The 22,112-nt window shown below is 38.1% G+C and overlaps 6 protein-coding genes and 1 non-coding gene across 8 annotated transcripts; 6 read left to right on the forward strand and 1 right to left on the reverse strand.

Annotated features, from left to right (window-relative positions):
* Positions 1 to 244: 244 nt before the first annotated feature.
* C18D11.9 (uncharacterized protein) lies at positions 245 to 688 on the forward strand (the record flags this gene model as incomplete). Its single annotated transcript, NM_001083168.2, has 2 exons — positions 245 to 369; positions 502 to 688. The coding sequence occupies 2 exons, from the start codon at positions 245 to 247 to the stop codon at positions 686 to 688; spliced, it is 312 nt and encodes a 103-aa protein (NP_001076637.2).
* Positions 689 to 1,682: 994 nt separating this feature from the next.
* C18D11.6 (Glycine rich superfamily member) lies at positions 1,683 to 2,172 on the forward strand. The gene is made up of 2 exons (NM_001026006.8): positions 1,683 to 1,814; positions 1,943 to 2,172. The coding sequence occupies exons 1-2, from the start codon at positions 1,687 to 1,689 to the stop codon at positions 2,094 to 2,096; spliced, it is 282 nt and encodes a 93-aa protein (NP_001021177.3). The 5' UTR covers positions 1,683 to 1,686; the 3' UTR covers positions 2,097 to 2,172.
* Positions 2,173 to 7,699: 5,527 nt separating this feature from the next.
* C18D11.1 (uncharacterized protein) lies at positions 7,700 to 10,933 on the forward strand. The gene is made up of 5 exons (NM_001383004.2): positions 7,700 to 7,788; positions 8,850 to 9,081; positions 9,317 to 9,555; positions 9,601 to 9,675; positions 10,576 to 10,933. Exons 1-5 carry the CDS (start codon positions 7,705 to 7,707, stop codon positions 10,735 to 10,737), a joined length of 792 nt encoding a protein of 263 aa, NP_001370046.1. The 5' UTR covers positions 7,700 to 7,704; the 3' UTR covers positions 10,738 to 10,933.
* On the reverse strand, positions 10,873 to 13,653 carry maa-1 (ACB domain-containing protein). The gene is made up of 4 exons (NM_067130.6): positions 13,544 to 13,653; positions 12,047 to 12,491; positions 11,812 to 11,992; positions 10,873 to 11,054 (listed from the first exon to the last, which is right to left on the reverse strand). Exons 1-4 carry the CDS (start codon positions 13,593 to 13,595, stop codon positions 10,932 to 10,934), a joined length of 801 nt encoding a protein of 266 aa, NP_499531.1. The 5' UTR covers positions 13,596 to 13,653; the 3' UTR covers positions 10,873 to 10,931.
* Positions 13,654 to 14,574: 921 nt separating this feature from the next.
* On the forward strand, positions 14,575 to 16,102 carry C18D11.3 (Fcf2 domain-containing protein). Its single transcript, NM_067131.4, has 4 exons — positions 14,575 to 14,826; positions 14,917 to 15,023; positions 15,091 to 15,282; positions 15,337 to 16,102. The coding sequence occupies exons 2-4, from the start codon at positions 14,919 to 14,921 to the stop codon at positions 15,565 to 15,567; spliced, it is 528 nt and encodes a 175-aa protein (NP_499532.2). The 5' UTR covers positions 14,575 to 14,826; positions 14,917 to 14,918; the 3' UTR covers positions 15,568 to 16,102.
* Positions 16,103 to 17,544: 1,442 nt separating this feature from the next.
* On the forward strand, positions 17,545 to 22,101 carry rsp-8 (the record flags this gene model as incomplete). 2 transcript variants are annotated; one of them, NM_001268213.4, is made up of 5 exons in its annotated part: positions 17,545 to 17,608; positions 17,989 to 18,053; positions 19,852 to 20,173; positions 21,025 to 21,308; positions 21,648 to 22,101. In NM_001268213.4, 5 exons carry the CDS (start codon positions 17,558 to 17,560, stop codon positions 21,853 to 21,855), a joined length of 930 nt encoding a protein of 309 aa, NP_001255142.1. The 2 variants fall into 2 exon arrangements, with proteins under 2 accessions (NP_001255142.1, NP_001255143.1); NM_001268214.3 differs by lacking the exons at positions 17,545 to 17,608; positions 17,989 to 18,053; positions 19,852 to 20,173 and having other exon boundaries at positions 21,082 to 21,308; positions 21,648 to 21,855.
* mir-1832.1 lies at positions 20,375 to 20,438 on the forward strand. The gene has a single exon (NR_052775.1). It is a non-coding gene; the product is annotated as a pre-microRNA mir-1832.1 (primary transcript).
* Positions 22,102 to 22,112: the final 11 nt, after the last annotated feature.

The raw sequence follows: 22,112 nt of genomic DNA on the forward strand, positions 1-22,112 counted from the left end.
TGTCTTGTTTTGAGATGTAAATTTTCCATGTCTAAACATCATTTTTTTCACTTTAAGTTGCCGCAATCAGGAAGTTTTCAGATATGTAATTGCTACATATTTACCCCTCTGATCAGAATCTGCATGCTAATCTACAATGGTAACGAAACTTTTAAAAGTACAAACTACACAACTGTCTCAACCCCGCCTATAATGGTTATATATAAGGTCCTTGAGAAAAACTAAACAATAAGACTTTTAAAAAATGAATAAACTCTCAGTACTACTATGCCTGCTTGTATTTGAAGCATTTTGTGCTCCAGCAAACCTAAAGGGCAAAGTTGGAGAACATGCACTGACGTGGACAAAAGTGGGAGCTAGTCAAACACCGTGAGTTTTGTAGCGGCCGACACATCGTGGGCAAAGCGACCGACATATTACGGGTCAACACTTTTCTGGGCCCATAGTTTGTCGGCTGCTTTTTGCTTTTTGTTTTTTAGCGTTTATTTTTATCATTTTCAGACACATCCGTACTCGTCGATGGGGATACTATGGTGGTTGGGGATACCGTCCGTACGGTTGGGGATATCACCGTCCATGGGGTTGGGGTTGGCGCCGACCGTATTACGGAGGATATGGAATGCCATATGGTGGATATGGTGAATACGGTGGATTTGGTGGATATGGTGGCTACCCGTACTGGCGTTAATGATTCTATTCAACATGCACATATTTTATACTGTATTTATTTGGTTTTTTGGTTGGAAATAAAGTGTTTAGCACACTATGCTATTGTAAATTGAGAACAAAAATCTGAGAATTGTCAATTGCATTGTAATGTGGTGCCTTTTGAAATTATACAGCCCTAGGGTTCCCCACTAACTAGACATATACAGTACCGGCCAATATTCTATTTGCTTTGAGGTTTTCAGGTTTTTTTTTTGTTTTTAAATGATTATTCAGTGAGTACTACTCAAAAACTTGAAGTTCTAGCAATAAAAAATTACCCCCCCCCCCACGGTTTGCAACCTGTTTTTAGCTGAAAAAAAATTCGTGAGGCACTAAAATATTTTTTCATGGAAACGCCTCGGCCCGGAATTGTGCAGGGCTTTCAAAAAAAAAAAGTTAGACATGGACTCGCGAGATGTCCGCTGTTTTTTGTCACTACAACTATGTAGGTAACAATATGGACAATATTTTGACAGTTGAAAGTTTTTTGGCAGAACCCCTAGTTTTGAGTTGTACTCATTTATATACCTTAAAAACTATATTGATAACCTAAAATCATTTTTTAAGTTTTTTAAGCGGTTGTCTTTTATTTTTGCCTGGTTTTTTTTTTGAATTTCAGCAACTTAACCTTTTAAAAGTCAACAAACAAAGTTATTCAATTTTCTTGTTTCCCACAGTTAACCTTCCGTGTCTAGACTTTGTCCATATTTTCCTTACTTCAAATTGATCTAATGTTTTATCGATGTTGCGGTAATCATCGAGTTTGCCGAATTTACATCAAAGGACATTTTTGAAAGTCACAAGGATTCTGACCTCACGTCATTTCTTATTTATAGGAAGTTTTTGATTACCTATGTGATTTCTTTTTATTTACCTGCAAATCTGCATGTTCTAGAATGTTCACGCACAAACTACACAAATGTTTCAACCCCGCCTTTGATGGCTATATAAGGTCCCAGACAATAAGACTTTTTGAGAATGCATTTGCTTTCAGTATTACTAGTATTTCTTCTTGTATTTGGAGCATTTTGTGCTCCAGCAACACTAAAGGAGAAAGTTGGAGATCATGCACTGACGTGGACAAAAGTGGAAGCTAGTCAAACGCCGTGAGTTTTGTAGCGGCCGACACATGATGGGTCACGACATATTACGGGTAAACACCTTTCTGGGCTCATGGTTTGTCGGCTGCTTCTTGCTTTTTGTGTTTTAGCGTCCATTTCAAAATTATTTTCAGACACATCCGCACTCGTCGATGGGGGCCTTGGGGATGGCATCGTCCATTCGGTTGGGGATTTCACCGCCCGTGGGGGTTGGGATGGCACCGTCCGTTTTTTGGAGGCTATGGCATGCCGTTTGGTGGATTTGGTGGATACCCATTCTGGGGTTAAAATTGGAATTCGAGTTGTAAATATTTGCAATTGTATTTATTTGGTTGTCCGGTTAGAAATGAAGTTTTTGAGAAGTTCATTATGTTATTGAAAATTGAGAAAAAATCTGAAATGTGTGTCGTTTGGCAAATTTATTTTCCGACAAATTTTAAAATCCGGCAATTTGCCCATTTGCCGGAAATTTTTTCTATTTTTCGCAATTGCTGGTTTGCCGATTTGCCGGAAATGTTTAATTCCGGTAATTTGCCGGTTTGCCGATTGCCGATTATAAATTTGCCGGAGGTTTTAGAGGGATTTTTTTATAGAACGAAAACACTTATAACTGTGCCTGTTTGAAATTGTTTTCCTTAGACGTTTTCTTATATTTTCTGTGTACAATTTTGTCGTTTAAAATTGAAATTCTGAAATTTCCAGAAAAAAAATGGGCAAACCCACAATTTTCCGAAAATTTTCACCAATCGCTGTTTTTCCAGCAAATTCGGCATATCGACATTTGGTCAGTTTACCGATTTGCAGGAAATTGTTCATTCCGGCAATCTGCCGATTTGCCGGAAAAATTGTTTGCTGTTCAGGTGCACAACCTGCCTCGCGCCGGCCAGCTTACATCCTACTTTCTTCGTATTAACAATGGCAAGAAAAATTAAACAGAGACTATAATTACCAGACTGAAGTTATCTTAATCAGATTATACGTTATAGAGTCCTAGATTCGGCCATGATATTTTTTCCCCGATTTTCATTAAAAGTCACTCAAAACCAATAAACAAGAAATCCTTCAAAACACGGGTATAACTTGAATTCGGAAGTTTCAGAGCGCTTCTTCATTTTCCAGACACAAACCCTCCACCATCTCTCTCTCATGTATTTTCTATCAACAAAATCTGTGAAGCAAAGTGGCCTCCTCGCTGCCGCCACACCCATTACTTTTCTCTACAGTACCATGCGATGATTATTCCCGACGGAACAATTGCGCGCGAAAAAACATGCAAAGCATGGTCATTGCAATGCGATTCAATTCGTTTCCCAATACAAAATCGAATTACCCGAGACTGTGTCGTCGTCTTCGTCGTCGTTTCTGCCTTTTCCCCCCTGTCATCCGAACCTCGCCAATTATCTTCTTCTACCGGAGACAGGCGAGACGACAAGGTGGGGGCGGTGTTGTCGTTGTCGCAATGCCTACACATTCTCTGTTTCACTTCACTCTCCGTTTCTCTATTTATGTTTCATATCCAACCTGTTATGACTATTCACGTTATTGTTGTTGTATTTAGGGCTTCCATGTAGGCGTTAAAAAGCCTGCCTGCTTGACCTTAAGAGGACCTCCGCCTGCCTAAAATCCGCGCCTTGGCTTTATTTCCATCAAATTGATAGAAATTAGAGAATTAGAAATGTGTAAATTCACGTAAAAATATAAAAAAAGAGAAAGGCATGTTTCAGGCAGGCTTTTTTCAGGCAGCCCCTGTATGAATTTTGATCCTTCTATTTTTCTAGGATCCTGATTGTGAGTTATTCAGCTTTAGTAAGACTAAACACTTGATGTTCTAATTCTAGGTCACCTACAAAAACTACGCAAGCATAAATTATCAAAAGTTCATTCCGGAAAATTCATTGGCCTTCCACATCGGAAGTTACTCGGCGCATTTGTTCCTGAAGGTCTCTCATGATGTCATATGTTTTCGAAGTTAGGTTTCATAGAACTTTTGTGATCTTTTCCCTATGTTTAGTATACTTCTTGTTAGAATTGAATGCATGTTTTTATTTTTGAATGGAATAATATTTTCCTATCGTTAATTTCGAATTTCATATATATAACTTGATTTTTATGCAAGAACGTAGAAAATGGGGGGAGGGTGAATCGGAAATTCCGGCAATAGGCAGTAGCTGTAATTGCCTATTTTCGAATTTTCTGGAAATTGGTAATTTCGTCAATAGTCTGTTTTTTGAAATTTCCGGCAATTCCGGCAATCGCCGATTTTCGATATTTTTGAAATTTCTGTATTTTGGAAATTATGGCAATTGTAAATTTTGGAATTTTCAGGCAATCGGCAATTCCAGCAGTTGCCCATTTTGTAAATTTTTAGAATTCCCAGAAATTGGCAATTCCGGCAACAGCCTGTTTTTCGAAATTTCCGGCGATTCTGACAATTGCCGATTTTCGACATTTTCGAAATTTCCGAGTTTTGGTAATTATGGCAGTTGTAAATTTTTGAGTTTTACGCCAATCCGCAAACCCGACAGTTGCCGATTATTGAAATTTTCAAAATTTCCGGCAATCGACAATATCAGCAGTTGCCGACTTTTGAAATTTTCGGACAATAACAACAATTGCCAATTTTCGAAATTTCTGACAGCCGGCGATTCCGGCAATTTCCAACTTTTGTAATTTCCGGCAATTCCGACAATTGCCGATTTTCGACATTTTTGAAATTTCTGTACATTGGTAATTATGGCGATTACCAATTTTCGAATTTCCGGCAAACTGTTATTCCGGCGATTGCAGACTTTTGAAATTTCCGGACGATACCAACAATTGCCTATTTTCGAATTTTCTGGAAATTGGTAATTTCGTCAATAGTCTGTTTTTTGAAATTTCCGGCAATTCCGGCAATTGCCGATTTTCGATATTTTGAAATTTCCGAATTTTGGAAATTATGGCAATTGTAAATTTTGGAATTTTCAGGCAATCGGCAATTCCAGCAGTTGCCCATTTTGTAAATTTTTAGAATTCCTAGAAATTGGCAATTCCGGCAGTTGCCTACTTTTGAAATTTTCGGACAATATCATCAATTGCCGATTTTTAAAATTTCCAGCAATTGCCAATTCCGGCAATTTCCGATTTTGGTAATTTCCGGCAATAGGCCCTTGCCGGCTTTTAAAATTTCCGGCAATTTTCGCGCATCCCTGCGTAGTACTCGCAAAAATACTGTGAATTGCTATAAACAAAAAACTCATCTGATCAAAAAGTATGCGAACTGTCAAAAAATCCATTGAAACTTACATTTCGGTTGGACATGGTGGAGGATTATTTTTCAATTAGCCATTTTCCGGAAATTTAAATTTTCGCCAAATTGCCGATTTTCCACTTGCCGGATATCGGTTTGCCGGAAATTTTTAGAGGGATTTTTTATAAGACGTTCATAGAATTTGCTTACTTTTAAAATAGATGCGGAAAAATTGATAGATAGCGTACAACTTTGCCGATTAAAATTGAAATTCTGAAATTTCAAAAAAAAAAATGTGCAAAACCGCATTTTCAGCAATTGCCCCATTTCTGACAAAGGCAAGTTGTCAATTTGCCAATCTGCATATTTTCCGGATATTTTCAATTCCGGCAATTTGCCGATTTGCCGATTGGCAGGAAAAAATCGTTTGCCGCCCACCCTTAAGTGTGCTTCATTATTATGACCTACGAAAAAAATGGCACCCGGCAAATGTCGGATGCTGTAGAACCCATGCCATTCAAAACGCCAATGCCGCATTCACGTTTTTTTTCACTTAAAAAATATATGTATGCGTATATCCAAAATCCGACAGGTTTCTGCATTACGCCCTTCTCTCTCTTTCCTTTTCAACATCGAGGTCTTATCCCCACCGATTTTTTCATTTTTCTTTTCAAAAAGATGCCTAGCCACACCTAAAAAGATGAACAAAGAGAGAGAGAGAAAGAACCTTGGAAAGTTATCAACATTTGGTTCATGTCCATTAGGGGAACCTTTTTGACCATTTCCAAATTAAGGTTCGAAGATTTTTTATTTTGAGGTTGTGATGGGAAGGAAACCTGTGAAACCTCCCCACAATTCCCTTACTTTCCAGTAAATTTCCCTTTCATCCATGTGTACCACCCCCCTATGCAATTAACCATCGGATATATACTATATATACCTTCTGAATGTTTTGCCACGCGCAGGTAATGTCTGTGTCTCTTTTATTGCCCCTACTATTTCCATGTGTAAGACCTTGTATAGTACAAGATGATGATGGAGGAACTAGAGAAGGGTGTGGTTTTGGTGTGATTCGTTTTTCTTTTTTTTTTTACTTCATTCCTTCAGTGGGATTGTGTCTCCGCAATACGATCTCTTTTACGATTCATTATTATTGATCAAAACTTTTTTCTATCTTTAATTTAGGCTTTATGGTAATACGTATCTTGGTAGGATTGTTTTATTACATATATCTCCTCAATTAATCGTATTGGCCTACTCGGACAATTTCGTTAGTCTTGTGGTAAAATCTTGGTGACTGGGAATTTATATGTTGTATGTTCTTATACATATATATATATATATATAGTTGTTGCAACTATTATTTTCACTTTTTCTTTGACAAAGTTGTATATTCAATTCTTAGCTTATAAATGATTGTAACGTTTTCTGTTCAGTGAAGATATACCGCATTTCCTCTATTAGTGTTGCACCCCATTGTTCAACTTTGACAGCTTATATCTCAGTTATAGTTTTTTCTATTCAAAAATTGCTAACTAACAAAATATTTTTTAGTTCTTTTTCTATCATTTCAAAGTTAACAATATATTGATATCTTATAAATGAGCCAAGATACAACGTTTCAAAGCTGGTTTCCAATATCTAGTAGTTCCATTCACCTCGCAATTTCTATAAATCCAAAGCTCAGCGGGTGATTTTACTGCTCTGCGGGATACTCTGTTGACCTTATAGTTTCTTCAATTTGGATCAGAGGATAGAATTAATCTTTAGACTACTTGAGATTTTTTCCATTTCTGTTTAGTCAAGTGTCATTCTGAAACTTTTCCTTTTTGAAGAGAGGGGATTTCAATTTTTGTTAATGTATTTTAAACCTTCATGATTTTTCTCTAAACTAAGACAATCTGATGTTTGAACACTGTCATTGTTCTCATTTTTGACGATGAATTGATAACCTCACCTTGGCCATATATTGTTGAACAGTAAATCATAAAATCAATTTTATATGAACACAATTCAATTTCCACTATATATTTTTACAACGATTTTCCGATTTGGCAAAAATTTTCAATTCCGGCAAAATGCCGGCTTGCCGGTTTGCCGAAGTTTTTCATTTTCGGCAAATTGCACATTTGCCGGTTTTCCGAATACTAATTTACCGGAAGTGTTTAGAGGGTTTTTTAATATGACGGAAACACTTAAAACTGTGCCGTTTAAAAAATATTTTCCCGTTTTCTTCAGATATTTTCATAGAATTTGCTTACTTTTCAAAATAGATTTAGGAGCATTCATAGGGTGCGTACAATTTTGCCGATTAAAATTGATGTTCTGAAATTTCCAAAAAAAAATGTGTAAAACCAGAATTTGCTGAAAATTTTTGGCAATTGCCGTTTTTCCGGCAAATTTGCCATATAAGCAATTTGCCGGTTTGCCTGAAAAAAACGTTGCCGCTCACCCCTAATATATATATATATATATATATATATATATATATATATATATGTACTCCGATATTTCTCACAACTATCTTCCCTATGGAAACTCCAGTTTTTTTTTCTAAACTTCCCTTTGAAATCTCTTTGAAATTTCACGATCGATTTTTTTTCGGCTCTGCATTTCCCAAAACCTCAAATTTTTCTGATAATTCTTGCATTTTTTTTCAGAAGCTCTATGGCAAAAGTAGAAGTGCAAATACGTCGGTGTTTCTGCTGCGGGCTATCCGTGGCCACTTCTGCAATTGCTATATATACACTGGTGAGTCTCCTTCAAAATTAAAAATTGAAAACTAATTTTAAAAAGAAGGCAATGTCGTCAAGCCATCTTGTCTAATCACCCTTGATCAAAACTGGCTTGCTAAACGTAATATTACAACAAATTGCCATTGGAGGAAGGCAATCACTTTTTGATTTATGGCATTGTTGCGGGAAAATGTAGGAGGGGATGAGAAAATATACGATGTGTTGTCGGTTGGACGACGACTTTGTTCTAGTAATTACGGGGGTGACATTTTCTGGATTTTTCTTTTCCGGAACTCAGTATACATCAGGGATGGGTGGCAAACCGGCAAACCGGCAAATTGCCGATTTTCCGAATTTCCCGGAAATCGGCAAATCGGCAAATTTTCGGAATAGAAAATTTCCGGCAAATTGGGGCTTTGCCCATTGTTTTGGAAATTCAGAATTTCTATTTTAATCGGAACATTTGTGCGCATCCTATGAATGTGCAGAGGTAGGCGGCAAACGATTTTTTCCGGAATTTAAAATTTCCGGCAAATCGGTAAATTGCCGGAAACAAAAACTTCCGGCAAATCGGCAAATTGCTGGAATTGAAATTTTCCGGAAAATCGGCAAATTGCCGGAATTGAAAATTTCTGGCAAATCGGCAAATTGCTGGAATTGAAATTTTCCGGAAAATCGGCAAATTGCCGGAATTGAGAATTTCCGGCAAATCGTCAAATTGCTGGAATTGAAATTTTCCGGAATATCGGCAAATTGCCGGAATTGAAAATTTCCGGCAAATCGGCAAATTGCCGGAATTGAAAATTTTCAGCACCTCGGCAAATTGCCGGAATTGAAAATTTTCGCAAATCAACAAATTGCCGGAATTGAAAATTTCCGGCAAATCGGTAAATTGCCGGAATTGGAAATTTCCGACAAATCGACAAACCGGCGAATTGCCGGAATTGAAAATTTCCGGCAAATCGGCGAATTGCCGGAATTGAAAATTTCTGGCAAACCGGCAATTCGCCGATTTGCCGAAAGCCAATTTCCGCCTATCCCCTGGAAATTTCTAGTCCTTTCAAAATCAAATTTCAGATCCTTTACCTTCTGCTCTCCGGCCTCGCTGCTTGGGGACTCTCAGACACCACCCAAAATGGAGACGCATCCCACTACAACTCTTGTGAGCTAGAGGCTCAGGGAAAAATCAATGCGGAGAATCGGAAGCTCACGTTTACCGGGGGACGAACTGTCGTGGTCGTGCAGGATTCTACTTCTTACCATTGCTCACTTGGGTTGTATACAGAGGAGCTAAAGTACTCGGCGTCGAGTAAGTTTTCTTTGACTTCGGGCTCCCAGCTGAGTGAGGCGCGAAAGCCGACGCCGCTGTGTATGTGCAATGAAGTGCGAAATGTAGTTATTTGGAAGCGGCCGACACGTTCGGGGTTCCGCGCCGCACTATACAATCAGATACATGCGGCTTGAGTGACGTCATGCGACCGGTGCTTGCAGCGACCTCATGGGAGTCCTACTTTGACTTAGGTAACTCCAATTTGGGATTTCAGATCGCTATGTTTCCCTGGTCATTGACATCCTTCTCTACGTCTCCCTTGTTCTTGCATCCATTGTTCTCCTCATTGGCCTTTGCTCCTACAACCAATGGCTTCTCCTTCCATGGGCATTCCTCATGATCATTGACATTGTCCGTGGTTTTATATCGGTGTTCTTTATTTTCTGGTACTCCTATGGTAATTTGGCGAGAATCGCCACCGGAATCTTCTTCCTCGGATTGCAGTTCCTCCACGTGAGTTTTGATTAATGTTGCGAGGGGAAAAAGAAATGGTTTCAGATCTCATTGTGGATGATTATTGCCGCCAAGTTCCAGAGAATCTACAATCGAAAGAATGGAATTCCAGATAAAGTGGTGAGTTGAAAAATTATTGTGGTCTGTAAATTTCGGGCCTAGCCTAGAAAAAAGAAGCCTAGGAACTAAGCCTAAAAACTAGACCTAAAGGAAGAATTGATTTGAAGGCCTAACCCTAAAAATAGAGCTTAAAAATTAAGCCTAAAAACGTTACCTGTAAGCAAAAGTGTCTGAAACCATGAGCCTAAAGAAAACTAGGTCTGAAAACTTAGGTTTAAACTTCAATCCTGAAAACTTGAACCAAGAAATCTAATCCTGTAAACTGAGCCTGAAAAATTAAGCCTAAAGTCAAAGCCTGAAATCCTAGCATTAAAAACCGGAGCCTAGAAAGCTAAGGTAGGAAGCTTGAGTCTGAAAAATGAGCCCGGAAACTTGAGCTTAAAAACCAGAAACTAGAAAGCTGGGCCTGATAACTTACGGCTAAAAATCTAATCCTGAAAACTGGCCCAAAAAATTTAGACCCGAAATAAAAGCCTAAAATTCTAAGGCCAAACCCCTGAGCCTTGAAAGCCAAGCCTGATTACTGAAGCTTAAAAAAAGGCCTGCTAAGCTCAGCTTAAAAACCTGAACCTAGAAAGCTGAGCCTGAAAACTTAAGGCTAAAAATCTAATCCTGAAAACTGGCTCTAAAAATTTAGGCCCGAATTAAAAGCCTAAAATCCTAAAATCAAATACCTGGGCCTGAAATACTAAGCCGAAAAAGAGCCTCATTGCGGTTTGATCTACAAAAAATGCGGGATTTTTTTCCCGGAAACATTGTGACGTCAGCACACTCTTAACCATGCGAAATCAGTTGAGATGTCTGCGTCTCACCTCCCGCATTTTCGGTAGATCAAAGCGAAATGGGACTTTCTGGTTCCACGTATACAATTTTTAAAAAAAACTATCCCCCATTTTCCAGTACGACGTCCGTGGAGGCTCCCGTGCTCCATCCACCTACTACGGAGAGACCCACGCAGTTGCTCCACCACCACACCGAGGAGCAACGGACTACTATCCAGAGCAACACCGACCCCAACAACAATATGGACACTACGATCAGCAGCCACCATATCGGTATTAATAATTGTTTCCTTTTACCATTGTTGCTCATTTCTTCCGCATTTTTCTTCCCCCAGTTAAACCGGTACATGTCCTCTCTTGCTCCTCGCCACTACCTTTGTATAATTTTTTGAAATTGTTTTAAAAAAAGAAGAAAATCAAATACTTATTCTTTGTGTTTTATGTAGTACATATATTAATAAAGATTCCAATACTTCACATCAGTAATCGAAGAAATCGTCGGAGCCATCGGAGTAGAAACTTCGTGACAAATGGCCAGAATACGAAAAAGATTATGGTTTTCCAAGAAGTGACACGTGGCACCAGAACGTAGACTGTCTGAAAGTTCAAGCTTTTGTTAGAGTAGGTCTGGGCAATGGGTCCAAAACTGTACTGTTTGTTTGTCGGGCTCTAGACTCGGGCCCTGGAAAAAACCGCGAAAAATGTATTCGGGATTCATTTATATCCGCAGTATTTTTTTGAAACTGTTGCTTTTTTTTACTGGATTTTTTTTGCCAAACTTTGGGATGTATAATTTTTCGTAATTTTTTCCTTTTATCCGTGCTTCTAGGCTCAGGTTTTTTTTGTTTTTCCGCTTTTTTTTGGGATTGTTCCATTTTTGCCCTTTTTCTTAAAATTTTTATAAGTTTTTTTCCACGATTTTCGTGTATTTATGTCTTCATTTTTTCTTTCGATTTCCAGGATTTTTTTTTGAATTCTTAAGTCTATGCCTAAGCCTAATTGGCAAACAAACAAATTTTTAAAAAAGTCGTGAGAGCCAATTTGAAAACACCTTAAGCTCCATAACTCGGCGAGTTTCTATCGAATCAATCTGAAACTTCAGACTTAAGCTTCTTGGTGGCCTATACGACTCTCCGTAAAAATTCGCGTTGGTCGGCCAACTGGAACCCCCTCAAAAATTAAAAAAACCGGAAAATCCTAAGCCTAAATAGCTAACGCTCGCCACTGACGCCAAGCCTAAGATTAAACCTACGCCAAAGCCTAAGACTAAGCCAATAACTTTAAAACCTAAGCCTGAGCCAAAGCCTAAGGCCAAGCCTAAGCCTAGATCCCAAGACATTCAAAAACCGCTTACCGCTTTTTTCATGAGTCCAATCAGTAAATTGTGCCGCTCCTCCACAGCCTTTCCAAGTTTATCAATCGACTCTGTGATAACTTTCAGCTCTTTTTCGAGCCTATGGCATGAGGATTTAAGCGAACTCTGTCGGGATATCCTTCTGTTAAAGGAGTTGTGTGGTTCAGTGAACGATGATGATCTGAAATTCTGGTTGGAATTGGGGGGGGCCTTCTTCACTACTCTACTCACGAACCTTGACTGAATCTCATCGTCAATTGCGTCTGCGTACTCATTATCCGATAGAATGCATGCACTGGAGTTCGGGGTTTCGACGTTGTCAGTTTCGTTTTCCGTTTCTTTGTTTTCCGTTTTCTTTGGATGTTCAACAGCTTGATCCTTCCCCTCCAGAACCCCCAAAACCTCAAACTTCGGAGCCAACAGCTCATAGGTGTCTCCCTTCATCCACTCCTCTGTCTTGTATTCCTTCTGAACTTCTCGAATCTTCTGAACAATCGAGTCCACGTATGCTTGCTTGGCTTCATCCATCGTCATGTTGTCCAGCTTATTCCACGCGTTCCACTTGTAGACTCCTTGAATGTCGTAGAAGCTCGGTTTTGGTAGATCACATTTTCCATGGGTGGCTTGTTTGAAAAGCGCGTAGAAGTTTAGCTTCTCGTCTGTTGATGTTTTTATTGGTCCTGTAACGAAAAGGGTTTTGTGGCAATGCGCTTCTGGCTTCCCTCATAAATTGAAATGGAAGAGTTTGCCGAACTAGGCCATTTTGGGGTAGATTTACGGCGCGTTGCGTGTCGCGTCGCGGCTCGATTTTAGTTGTAAAACTAAATGTATCTGTCCGTGTGGAGTACACGACTTTCCCATGTCCGGCAGGCTATTGTCAATGGAGCGCGAAAAATACAATGAGGATGGCTAGGAGCCCGTGTGTGCGCCTTTTAAAAGTACTGTAAAAAGTACTACATCGTTGTTTTGGAATTTTTTGCGCTTTTTTACTGTTAATTTTGATGAATTTTTTGTCGAAATTCACACGTTGTGTCAGGCTGCCCCATCACGGTTTGATCTACAAAAAATGCGGGAATTTTTTGCGCAAAAAAATGTGACGACAGCACGTTCTTAACCATGCAAAATCAGTTGAGAAGTCTGCGTCTCTTCTCCCGCATTTTTGTAGATCACGCCGAAATGAGACACTCTGGCACCACGTGAATCAATTTAACAACCAGAAAAAATTTGAACCTTTGAATTTACAGTTTGGCCGCCAATTCCTCACGAGACCCAATTTTTAGCGTTGGAGCGCTCTTGCATTTCTATTTCAAAACGCGTTTTCACGGGGTTCTGGCTTTCCTCGTTGAATTTTTCGCGCTCCATTGATACTCCCTTGCCGGACAACGCGTGGGAAAGTCGTGTACTCCACACGGACAGTTACATTTAGTTTTACAATCGAGCCGCGACGCGATACACAACGCGCCGTAAATCTACCCCAGATATGGCCGAGCCAAAATGGCCTAGTTCGGCAAACTCTTCCATTTCAATTTATGAGGGAAGCCAGAAATCCGTGACGCGTTTTCTCCGGAATTGAATTTAAAAGTTGCTGAAAATTCCTTTCAGATAATTTCTTAAATTTTTTAAATTTTGACTTGTGGTGAGACCCTGCAAAAAATTAGTGACCGCGAAAAACTCGAAAAACATGGCCGAGTTCTTCCTCGGCTACCTATCATCAAATTTCAATTAAGCTTACCATCTTTTGGCAGATTTTGAACAATAAAAACAGCAGTTTCAAACACCGACATTTCGAAGAACCACCGGGACCGGAGTTGATCAACAGCCGATAAAATTAGGAAAATAATTCTAGAAATTAAACGTTTGATAAGATAAGGAAGCAATTTACGGAAAAAATTCGGAAAAATTCGCATAAAAACCACCAAAAATCGATGTAAATAAGAAAAAGTGGTAGAACACAAAAAGAATGCCAGAATGATAGATTAATTGATAAGACACCATGCAACAGTGTAGTCGTTTAAAGAAAACTGGTATGGCATTGAAGAAATGGTTTTTGTGGAAAAAAATATCTAAAATGGTCGAAAATGGCCGAAAATTGCTATTTAAAAATTTTGAAAAAAATTGTTTTTTTTTTCAAAATTTCAATTTTTTCAAATTTTCCGAAAGTTCAACTAAAACTGTATAATATATGAACAATTATTATTCATTTGCGACGAAAATACAGTAGCCGGTCTCTACACGGCAATTTTTGTTAAATGCGAAAAGGTATGCGCCTTTAAAGATTACTGTAGCTCTAAATTTTCGCTTTTTCCGAATTTTCATTGACTTTTCATGGATTTTTTTTTCAAAAGTTAGATGTAATTTTTTGTTTATAAAATAAATTTTTATTGGAAACCCCGGAAAATTCAATTAAAATAATTTCGCTGCAATGCACGCCTTTTAGCACAACTTATCCCATCGAGACCGAGTACCGTATTATAGGCTCTAAAATCGAAAATTTTTGCGGTTGTGGAATAAAATTAATTTAAACATCCGCATTAATTTGAATGCAACACAAGGAAAAATGTATTTGCTCTCTGTTTTAATAAATATTTTGAATTTAAATGAACAAAAAAAGTTAAAATATCTATTTTTATCGGTAATACTCTGAAAAAAAGTTATTTATTCAATTTCAAATCGATATTTTTCGATTTATCAATGCTTCAGTAATTTCTACTCTTCAATTTTCCCTGTTTACACTTTAAAATTGCAATTTGCCCTCGATTTTCGATCATTTCGGCGCCATGTGTGTCGTCAGCTGATTCGTCAAGTCCGCAACGGTGCGTCACGGTGAACACACACGTCGGTGTATGCACAGCGTTGCAGACCGTATCCCCGGTTTTTAGGACAACTCGAATTTCGTATTTTTTGCATTTTTTGGACCCAAAATTCACGGAAAACTCGATGCTTCTATAATTTTTTTTCGCTTTTTTTCGCCTGGAAGCCTCCAATAACTCGCCCCGACCGGCACAACAACAAAAGGTACGGGTTTTTAATTATTTTTGGGATTTTGGGATTTTTTTAAAGCGTAAAAATTATTTGCCTTTAAATAATTAAATTTTTTTTTTGCAGAAATGGCTGACGATTGGGGATGCAATGTGGATTTGTTCGGCGAGTCGAGCAAGACAAGCTCCAAGTCTCTCACGGAACTTGTGGACAGTCTCACCAAAAAGAATTTGGTTGGTATTTATTTGATTATTTTATTAAATAATTAATTTTAATCAATTAATAAAAAGTTGATTTCAGAACGGAGCAGCTCGTCCGCAATCTACACCGCAGGAAGCGGAAAATGTGAAAGTAGTCGCGATGAAGCGCAAGATTCCGATGGTTCACGCGCCGAAGATTTTGAAGAAAAAGAAGGCAAATGGACATCACAATAATAATAACAACAATCTGAAAGTTCTGGATGATGCAAACCCAAAGAGAGTACACTTCGATGTAAGGCATAAAATGGCGCGAAATTCTTCGATGCTAATTTTTTTACAATTTCAGATTGAGCAGTTTCTGTCACGAGAAGCAGGAAAAGGCGACCGAGTCGAGGCTCGTGAGCGAATGCTCGCTTCTTTGGGAGCTGCTCCGGCGAAGCGTGGCTACGTCAACTACAAGGATCTGAAGATCGATCGAGCGGCGAAGAAGGCCGAGGCGAAGGCTCACGCAGAGATGAACCACGCCAATAGTCTCTCCATGCTTAATATCAAGAAGAAAAATAAGAAACGGAAGTAGTGCAAGCTAAATACCAAACAAATTAATAATCTTTGTTCTTGATTTTTTAATGTTTTTTTATCTGTTCCTCCGTTCAACTGATAACCCCCCACTGTTTTATCATTTTCAATGCACGCTGGACGTGAAAACGCTCTGCTGGCATCAGATTTGTTAGTTCTCTACATTTTCTTCCCCCCCCCCTTTCCGCTACTTTATCTCAGAATTTCGGGAGGCTCCCCCTATATCTGCCTCCATTCACGTAGTGCCAGACTGTCCCATTACGGGTTGATCTACAAAAAACGCGGGAATTTTTTGCCCAAAAAAATGTGACGTCAGCAAGTTCTTGACCATGCGAAATCAGATGAAAACTCTGCGTTTCTTCTCCCGCATTTTTTGTAGATCAACGTAGACCAAGCCGAAATGAGACACTCTGACATCACGTGTCCATTTCCGTAAACTGTACATCAAAAGCCTCCCCCACCCACCAATACTTCCATCTCTGTCTGCTGCTATTACGTGTTTTGCTAATTTTTGATAAATTCGGCAAATATTATAATTTTTTATTACTTTTAACAGGTTCTTTTCCCTTTAAATTTATTGATGTTTCCTAATTTTAAATATTGATGTTACTTTTCAGAGTTTAACTACGAATTTGCTTCCGCTAATATTTCAAAAATTTACAGAAAAATGAGCCAAAAAGCAGTCTTTCCTCGTAAAGTTGAAAAAATGCTCAAAAATTGTCTGAAAGTTGGAATTTTCAAAATTTCAGGCAATTTTTTTTAGCATTTCCCAACTGTTAGAAGTAAAATAAAGGCTATTTTCAGATAAATCAAATATTTTGGCGTATTTTCCTGAAGCTTTCATTTTTTTGAAGCATTTTTCCAAATGTTTCAACTGATATAGTATGGAAAAAGCTTCATTTTAGTTGAAAAAATTTTTAAAAAATGTCCAAAAGTTGTCTGAAAAATTGAAATTCGTATGTTTTCCGGCAATTTTAAATTGTCAGATCATTTTTCGGTAGTTTTTCCCACTATTCTTCTTAAATAAAAGCTATTTGTATATAAATTTCCATGAAAAACATTGGTTTTTCAACTTTCTTCAAAAAAAATTCCAAAAATATTCAATTTCGACGACTTTAATATGCAAAATATCGCTTTCTTCCTCTATTTTCAGCTAAATCGACTGTTTTTCTATAAAATTTTCAGTTTAAAAAATTAATTTTAAGATTTAGAGATAGGTTTTTTTTCAATTTTCTTCGAAATACACCCCAAAAAATCAGATTTTGGTGACTTTAAATTGTAAAATATCACTTTTGTTGAAAAAACCACTTCCAGGCACTATTTTCCTGCAATATTCATCGATTTCGTCCCGCAATTATTACGCCGCTTTTTATCGACCAATTTCCAGTGCAAACGCGCTCCACCGAACAACCACGCACGCGGCGCGTCTTGCTTCGATTAGTGTGTTTCTTCATTCAAATTGTCATTCTCTCCCGCCGCTTTTTTCTTCCTTATTGTTTGATTTTTCTCGAATATTTTATATTCTTTCTACGCTAAAAATACCGAATTTCGGTTAAAAAGTCTTGAAAAATGCTAATTTTCAGCTAAAACTTACCATTTTTTTGCAAATTTAAGTGGTTTTTCATGATTTTCCTTTAAAACTACATAAAACTGCAATAAAGGATGATTTAAAGATTGAAAACAGGTTCTTATTTTAAAGAAAAACTTAAGTTTTCATGTGGAATTCAAATTTTTTTTGTATTTTTAACACTAAAATACCAAAAAAATTAGCTTTGTTTGTGGATTTTTAAATGAAAATTTGAGTTTTTCGGCAATTTATTGTATTTCAGTCATAATATGTATGCTTCGGAATCGAAAAAAATTGATTTTTTGAGATTTTAGCTGAAAATAAGCCTTTTTCCCAGATTTTCATTTGAAAACCTTCATTTTCTTCGTTTTTTCGCTGCATTTTTCCATTTTAATCTTAAATTTTTTGCAGTTTTCCTTCCAAAATGGGCCATCGTTCGCGTAGCAATAGCAGATCGCAATCACGTTCTCGAGAGGTTTGTTTTTAATTTTTTAAATTTGTTTTTTTCGTAATTTCCACTAACTTTTTTAACCGTTTTGCACGTTTCTAACACGCTAAATTCTGTAAAATTTCGAAGAAAACGTGTTTTTTCCAAAAATTTCAGTAGAAAATGTTAAAAAATTAAAAAATCTGCAGCAGACTCCTCTCTCTGAAATGAATATGTGAGAAGAAAGAAAATGCGGAGAAACACGCTGAAAAAAGAAAATTGTTGTGTTCGGAAAATATATGGTATATTTGGGAGAGAGAAAGGCTTTGGAAGAAAGAAAATAAAGAATATATTCTGGGGGAAATGGAAATTCAACTGAGAGAAGAGATTAAAGAAGGTTTTGGTCGGACATTTGCCCCGTTTTGCAGAATTCTCGTGGACGCTCCAGATCGGCTTCAAAGTCACCAGTATATCATCGCAGGGAACGCGAGAGGTGAGTTTTCATGGAGTTTGGCGGACGAGGATCTACGCGAATCTGGCACAGTGCCAAGTTTTTGACACTGCAACTTTTTCCTCACGAGGGACGAGGAAAAGTGGTTTCTAGGCCATGGCCGAGGGGCCGACAAGTTTCAGCGGCCATTTATCTTGCTTTGTTTTCCGCCTGTTTTCTTTTGTTTTTCACAGCTTTTTCCCGTTTTTTCTTAATAAAACTGATAAATAAATATTTTTTGCAGATGCTAAAACAATTTCCAAGTAAAAAAATTATGTATTCAGTGGGCAAGCAGCGGTGAAAGTGGGCATTGTAATATGATGGATTACGGGAATACAAAACCTAAACTTTTTCTGAAACATGATACATATGCTGCTTAGATGCTGAAACTACCTGATTTTCATAACGAGACCGCTGAAAAAGTTTTGAGGTTTTCAAAATTCAACTTTTTTGGTGAAAAAGTCGAGATTTTCGCGCAAAATGTCGAGTTTTGAAAATCTCAAAACTTTTTCAGCGGTCTCGTTATAAAAATCAGGTAGTTTCAGCCTCTAAGCAGAATATATATCATGTTTCAGAAAAAGTTTGGGTTTTTTATTCCCGTAATCCATCAAATTACATTACCCACTTTCACCGCTACTTGCCGACTGATAACATGAAACATTTTTTTACTTGGAAATTGTTTTAGCATCTGCAAAAAGTATTTATTTATCAGTTTTAATAAGAAAAAACGGGAAAAAGCTGTGAAAAACGAAAGAAAACAGGCGGAAAACAAAGCAAGATAAATGGCCGCTGAAACTTGTCGGCCCCTCGGCCATGGCCTAGAAACCACTTTTCCTCGTCCCTCGTGAGGAAAAAGTTGCAGTGTTTGAGGCCCCACAATTTGATGATAATTGAGGAGAAATGGAAACTTTGCGGCTAAAAAAAAAAAGAAGAAAAAACCGTGCCGCAGGGTTGCAAATTTACGCTCCGCCTCCTCTTTTTCGGTGCCACGGATGATCGGTTGTTCAATTTCAACAGCTCTTTAAAACACGTCGTCTAGTCAAAATGCCACAAAAAAACTGCAAAAAAATTAATGAATTTGAAAAAAAGATTTTTACGACTCCGCCTCGATGCTCCGCCCACTTTTCCGTGCCGCACTTTGATTTTTCTCAATTCCGAAGCATATTTTTGAATTTTTTTTAGTGGAAAAAACCAGTTTTCTACGTAAGAAAATCTATATTTTACAATTAAAATACAAAAAATTACCAAAAAAACTCTAACTTTAATATAGAATCCAACGAACGACTCTAAATAAGTGTCTCTCTCGTTGAATTTCCATAAAATTTGAATTTTTCGGCAACTTTTTCGAATTGTAATCATAAAATATAGGTTTTCTTAAATGAAAACCAGTTTTTTTTTCCTTTAGAAAATTCAAGAATTTGCGTTAGAATTTGCAAAAGTTGGAGTGCGGCACGGAAAAAGGTGCGGAGCATCGAGGCGGAGCCAAAAGTCGTCATTTTTTCAAATTCATGAATTTTTTAGGTTTTTGTGGTTTTTCGACTAGAAAACTAGATTTGAAGAAGAGCTGCCTCACAGAAAAAGAGGCGGAGCGTAATTTTGCAATCCTGCGGCACGGTTTTTTCTGCATTTTTTCAAATTTAATTATCATCAAATTGTGAGGATATTTCATGCCAAATTTGTTGAAAAAAAGACGAAATATCCAAAAACCACGCCGCAGGGTTGCAAAATTCATATATAAGATTTTCGTAGATCTTCTTCCCCAACAGATCCTCTTTCCGTATAACCTCCATCAAATTTGCAGCTCCCGTTCCCGTTCTCCACGTGCTCGATACGGAGGTGGTGGTGGTGGCGGTGGCGGTGGTGGCCGCGGCCGTAACCAACAGTATGATCGTGAAAATCCACAGCCATCAAAGTGCCTCGGAGTATTCAATCTGTCTTCGTACACAACTGAAAAAGACTTGCGCGACGTGTTCGGCGAGTTTGGAGAGATTAACAAGTGCGATCTGGTCTACGATCGTCCATCGGGAAATTCACGTGGATTCGGCTTCATTTACTTTAATTTGATTGAGGATGCGACAGCGGCGAGGGATAAGCTGTGCAATACAGATTTGGATGGTCATAAGGTTCGATTCAGACAAAAAGCGCAAAAGAAAAACGGAACATTTGAAATTTTGGCCAAATTTCCACCCCGATTTTCAAAAAAAAAAAACCGAAAAATCCGGTTTTTTTTTTTGAGTAAATAATAACTCAAATTTTTCAGAGAAAAACCGTCAAAAAATCGCGAAAAATTGAAAAATCAAGCTCAGATTTGAATTCCGACCAATCAGCGATTCGAACTCCGCCCACTGCACCTGATTGGTTGACAAGTGGGCGGAGCGAATCGATGATTGGTCGGGGGTTCTCATTTTGGAGGGAATTTAGTCAAAATTTAAAAATCGCAATTTTTCTGAATTTTAAACTATTTTGGATGCTACCACGAACTTGGAAAAATCGATTTTTCACGCTTTTTGGAACATTTCCCCATGCGGAATTCAACAACTTTGAATTTATTCAGAAAAAAATAAATAAAAATCGAAAAAAAAAGTTAATTTTTGATTTTTTCCAAAAAAAAAAAAATCGGAAAAATCGCGAAAAAATTTTTTTGTCATGAAAATCGAGAAAAAAGAAAACCTAGGAAAAAAAATTGAGAAATTTCTAAAATTCCAAAAAAAACGGTAAATTGCCGGTTTGCCCATTTGCCGGAAATTTTCAATTCTGGCATTTTGCCGATTTGCCTTAAAAATCCCCCGCTCTCCAAAATGAGAGCTCCCCTACCAATCAGCGATTCGCTTCGCGCCAACTTTTCAACCAATCAGGTGAAATGGGCGGAGTTCGAATTCGCTGATTGGCCGGGGGGAGTGCTCTGGGAAATTAGTCAAAATCGCGATTTTTGTCCTTTTTTTCTTGGATTATCTAATTTTCTCAATTTTTCCAGATTCGCGTCGACTTTTCCTTGACAAAACGCGGCCATTCACCAACTCCTGGGCAATACATGGGAGATCGTCGTGGTGGAGGCAGCAGCGGTGGCGGTCGATTCGGCGGTGGCGGAGGAGATCGATTCAACGATCGAGGATCTCGTGGTGGTGATCGCTATGGTGGAGATCGTCGTGGTGGCGGCGGCGGCGGCGGTGGTGATCGGTACGGTGGAGGTGGTGGAGATCGTTATGGAGGTGATCGATATGGTGGTGGTGGTGGACGTAGAGGTTCTCCGGACAGACGGTTCGTTTTTTCTAAATAGATTTTTTTTGAGAAATTTGGCCGAAAATTTTGAAAAAAAAAAAACAGTTTCTGCTGAAATTCAATATATTTTCAGATTGTGAAAACTAAAAATTTGACCCAAAATTTAATTTTTCCAGTTTTTTCTTAAAATTTCGACTGAAAATTAATATTTTGGAAAACAATTTTAAAGGATTTTGCCTGAAAACAGTTTTTTAGTATTTTTATTGAGAAATTGCTGAATTTCCAAAAAAAAAAATCGGCAAATTGCCGGTTTGCCGATTTGCCGGAAATTGTCAATTGCCGACAACGACGAAAATTCATACATTCTTCTCATTTCAGTGGCGGATTCCGTAGTGGAGGCGGCGGTGGTGGATACATGAGAAGCGGTGGCGGTGGAGGAGGACCAGATCGTCGTGATCATCGAGACAACGATCGAAACGGTGGAGGTGGTGGACACCGTCCGTATGATCCATCGTTCAGACGTCGCGTCGAATCGTACGGATCTGGAAATAGCGGTGGTGGCGGCGGACGTCGTGATAGATATTAAATTCCCACACTTCTTACCTCATCCCATCCCGAGAAACATGCATCTCCAAAATATGCAAAGCAATCGATTTTAATCATCACCATCCTTAATTCTGTTTTAAGAGACCCAATTTTCCGTTTTCTATTTTTATTTTTATTATTACCATGATTCTCCCCTTAAGACCCTCGTTTTCCATCTATTTATCAATATTTGTTTGTTTCTTATCGCAATCGCGCGAAACTCTAAAAAATAAAAGCGAGACGAGCATTCCGCTTTCT

This window comes from Caenorhabditis elegans, chromosome III (genome assembly GCF_000002985.6).
Source record: "Caenorhabditis elegans chromosome III".
In the NCBI taxonomy this organism is placed as follows: domain Eukaryota; kingdom Metazoa; phylum Nematoda; class Chromadorea; order Rhabditida; family Rhabditidae; genus Caenorhabditis; species Caenorhabditis elegans.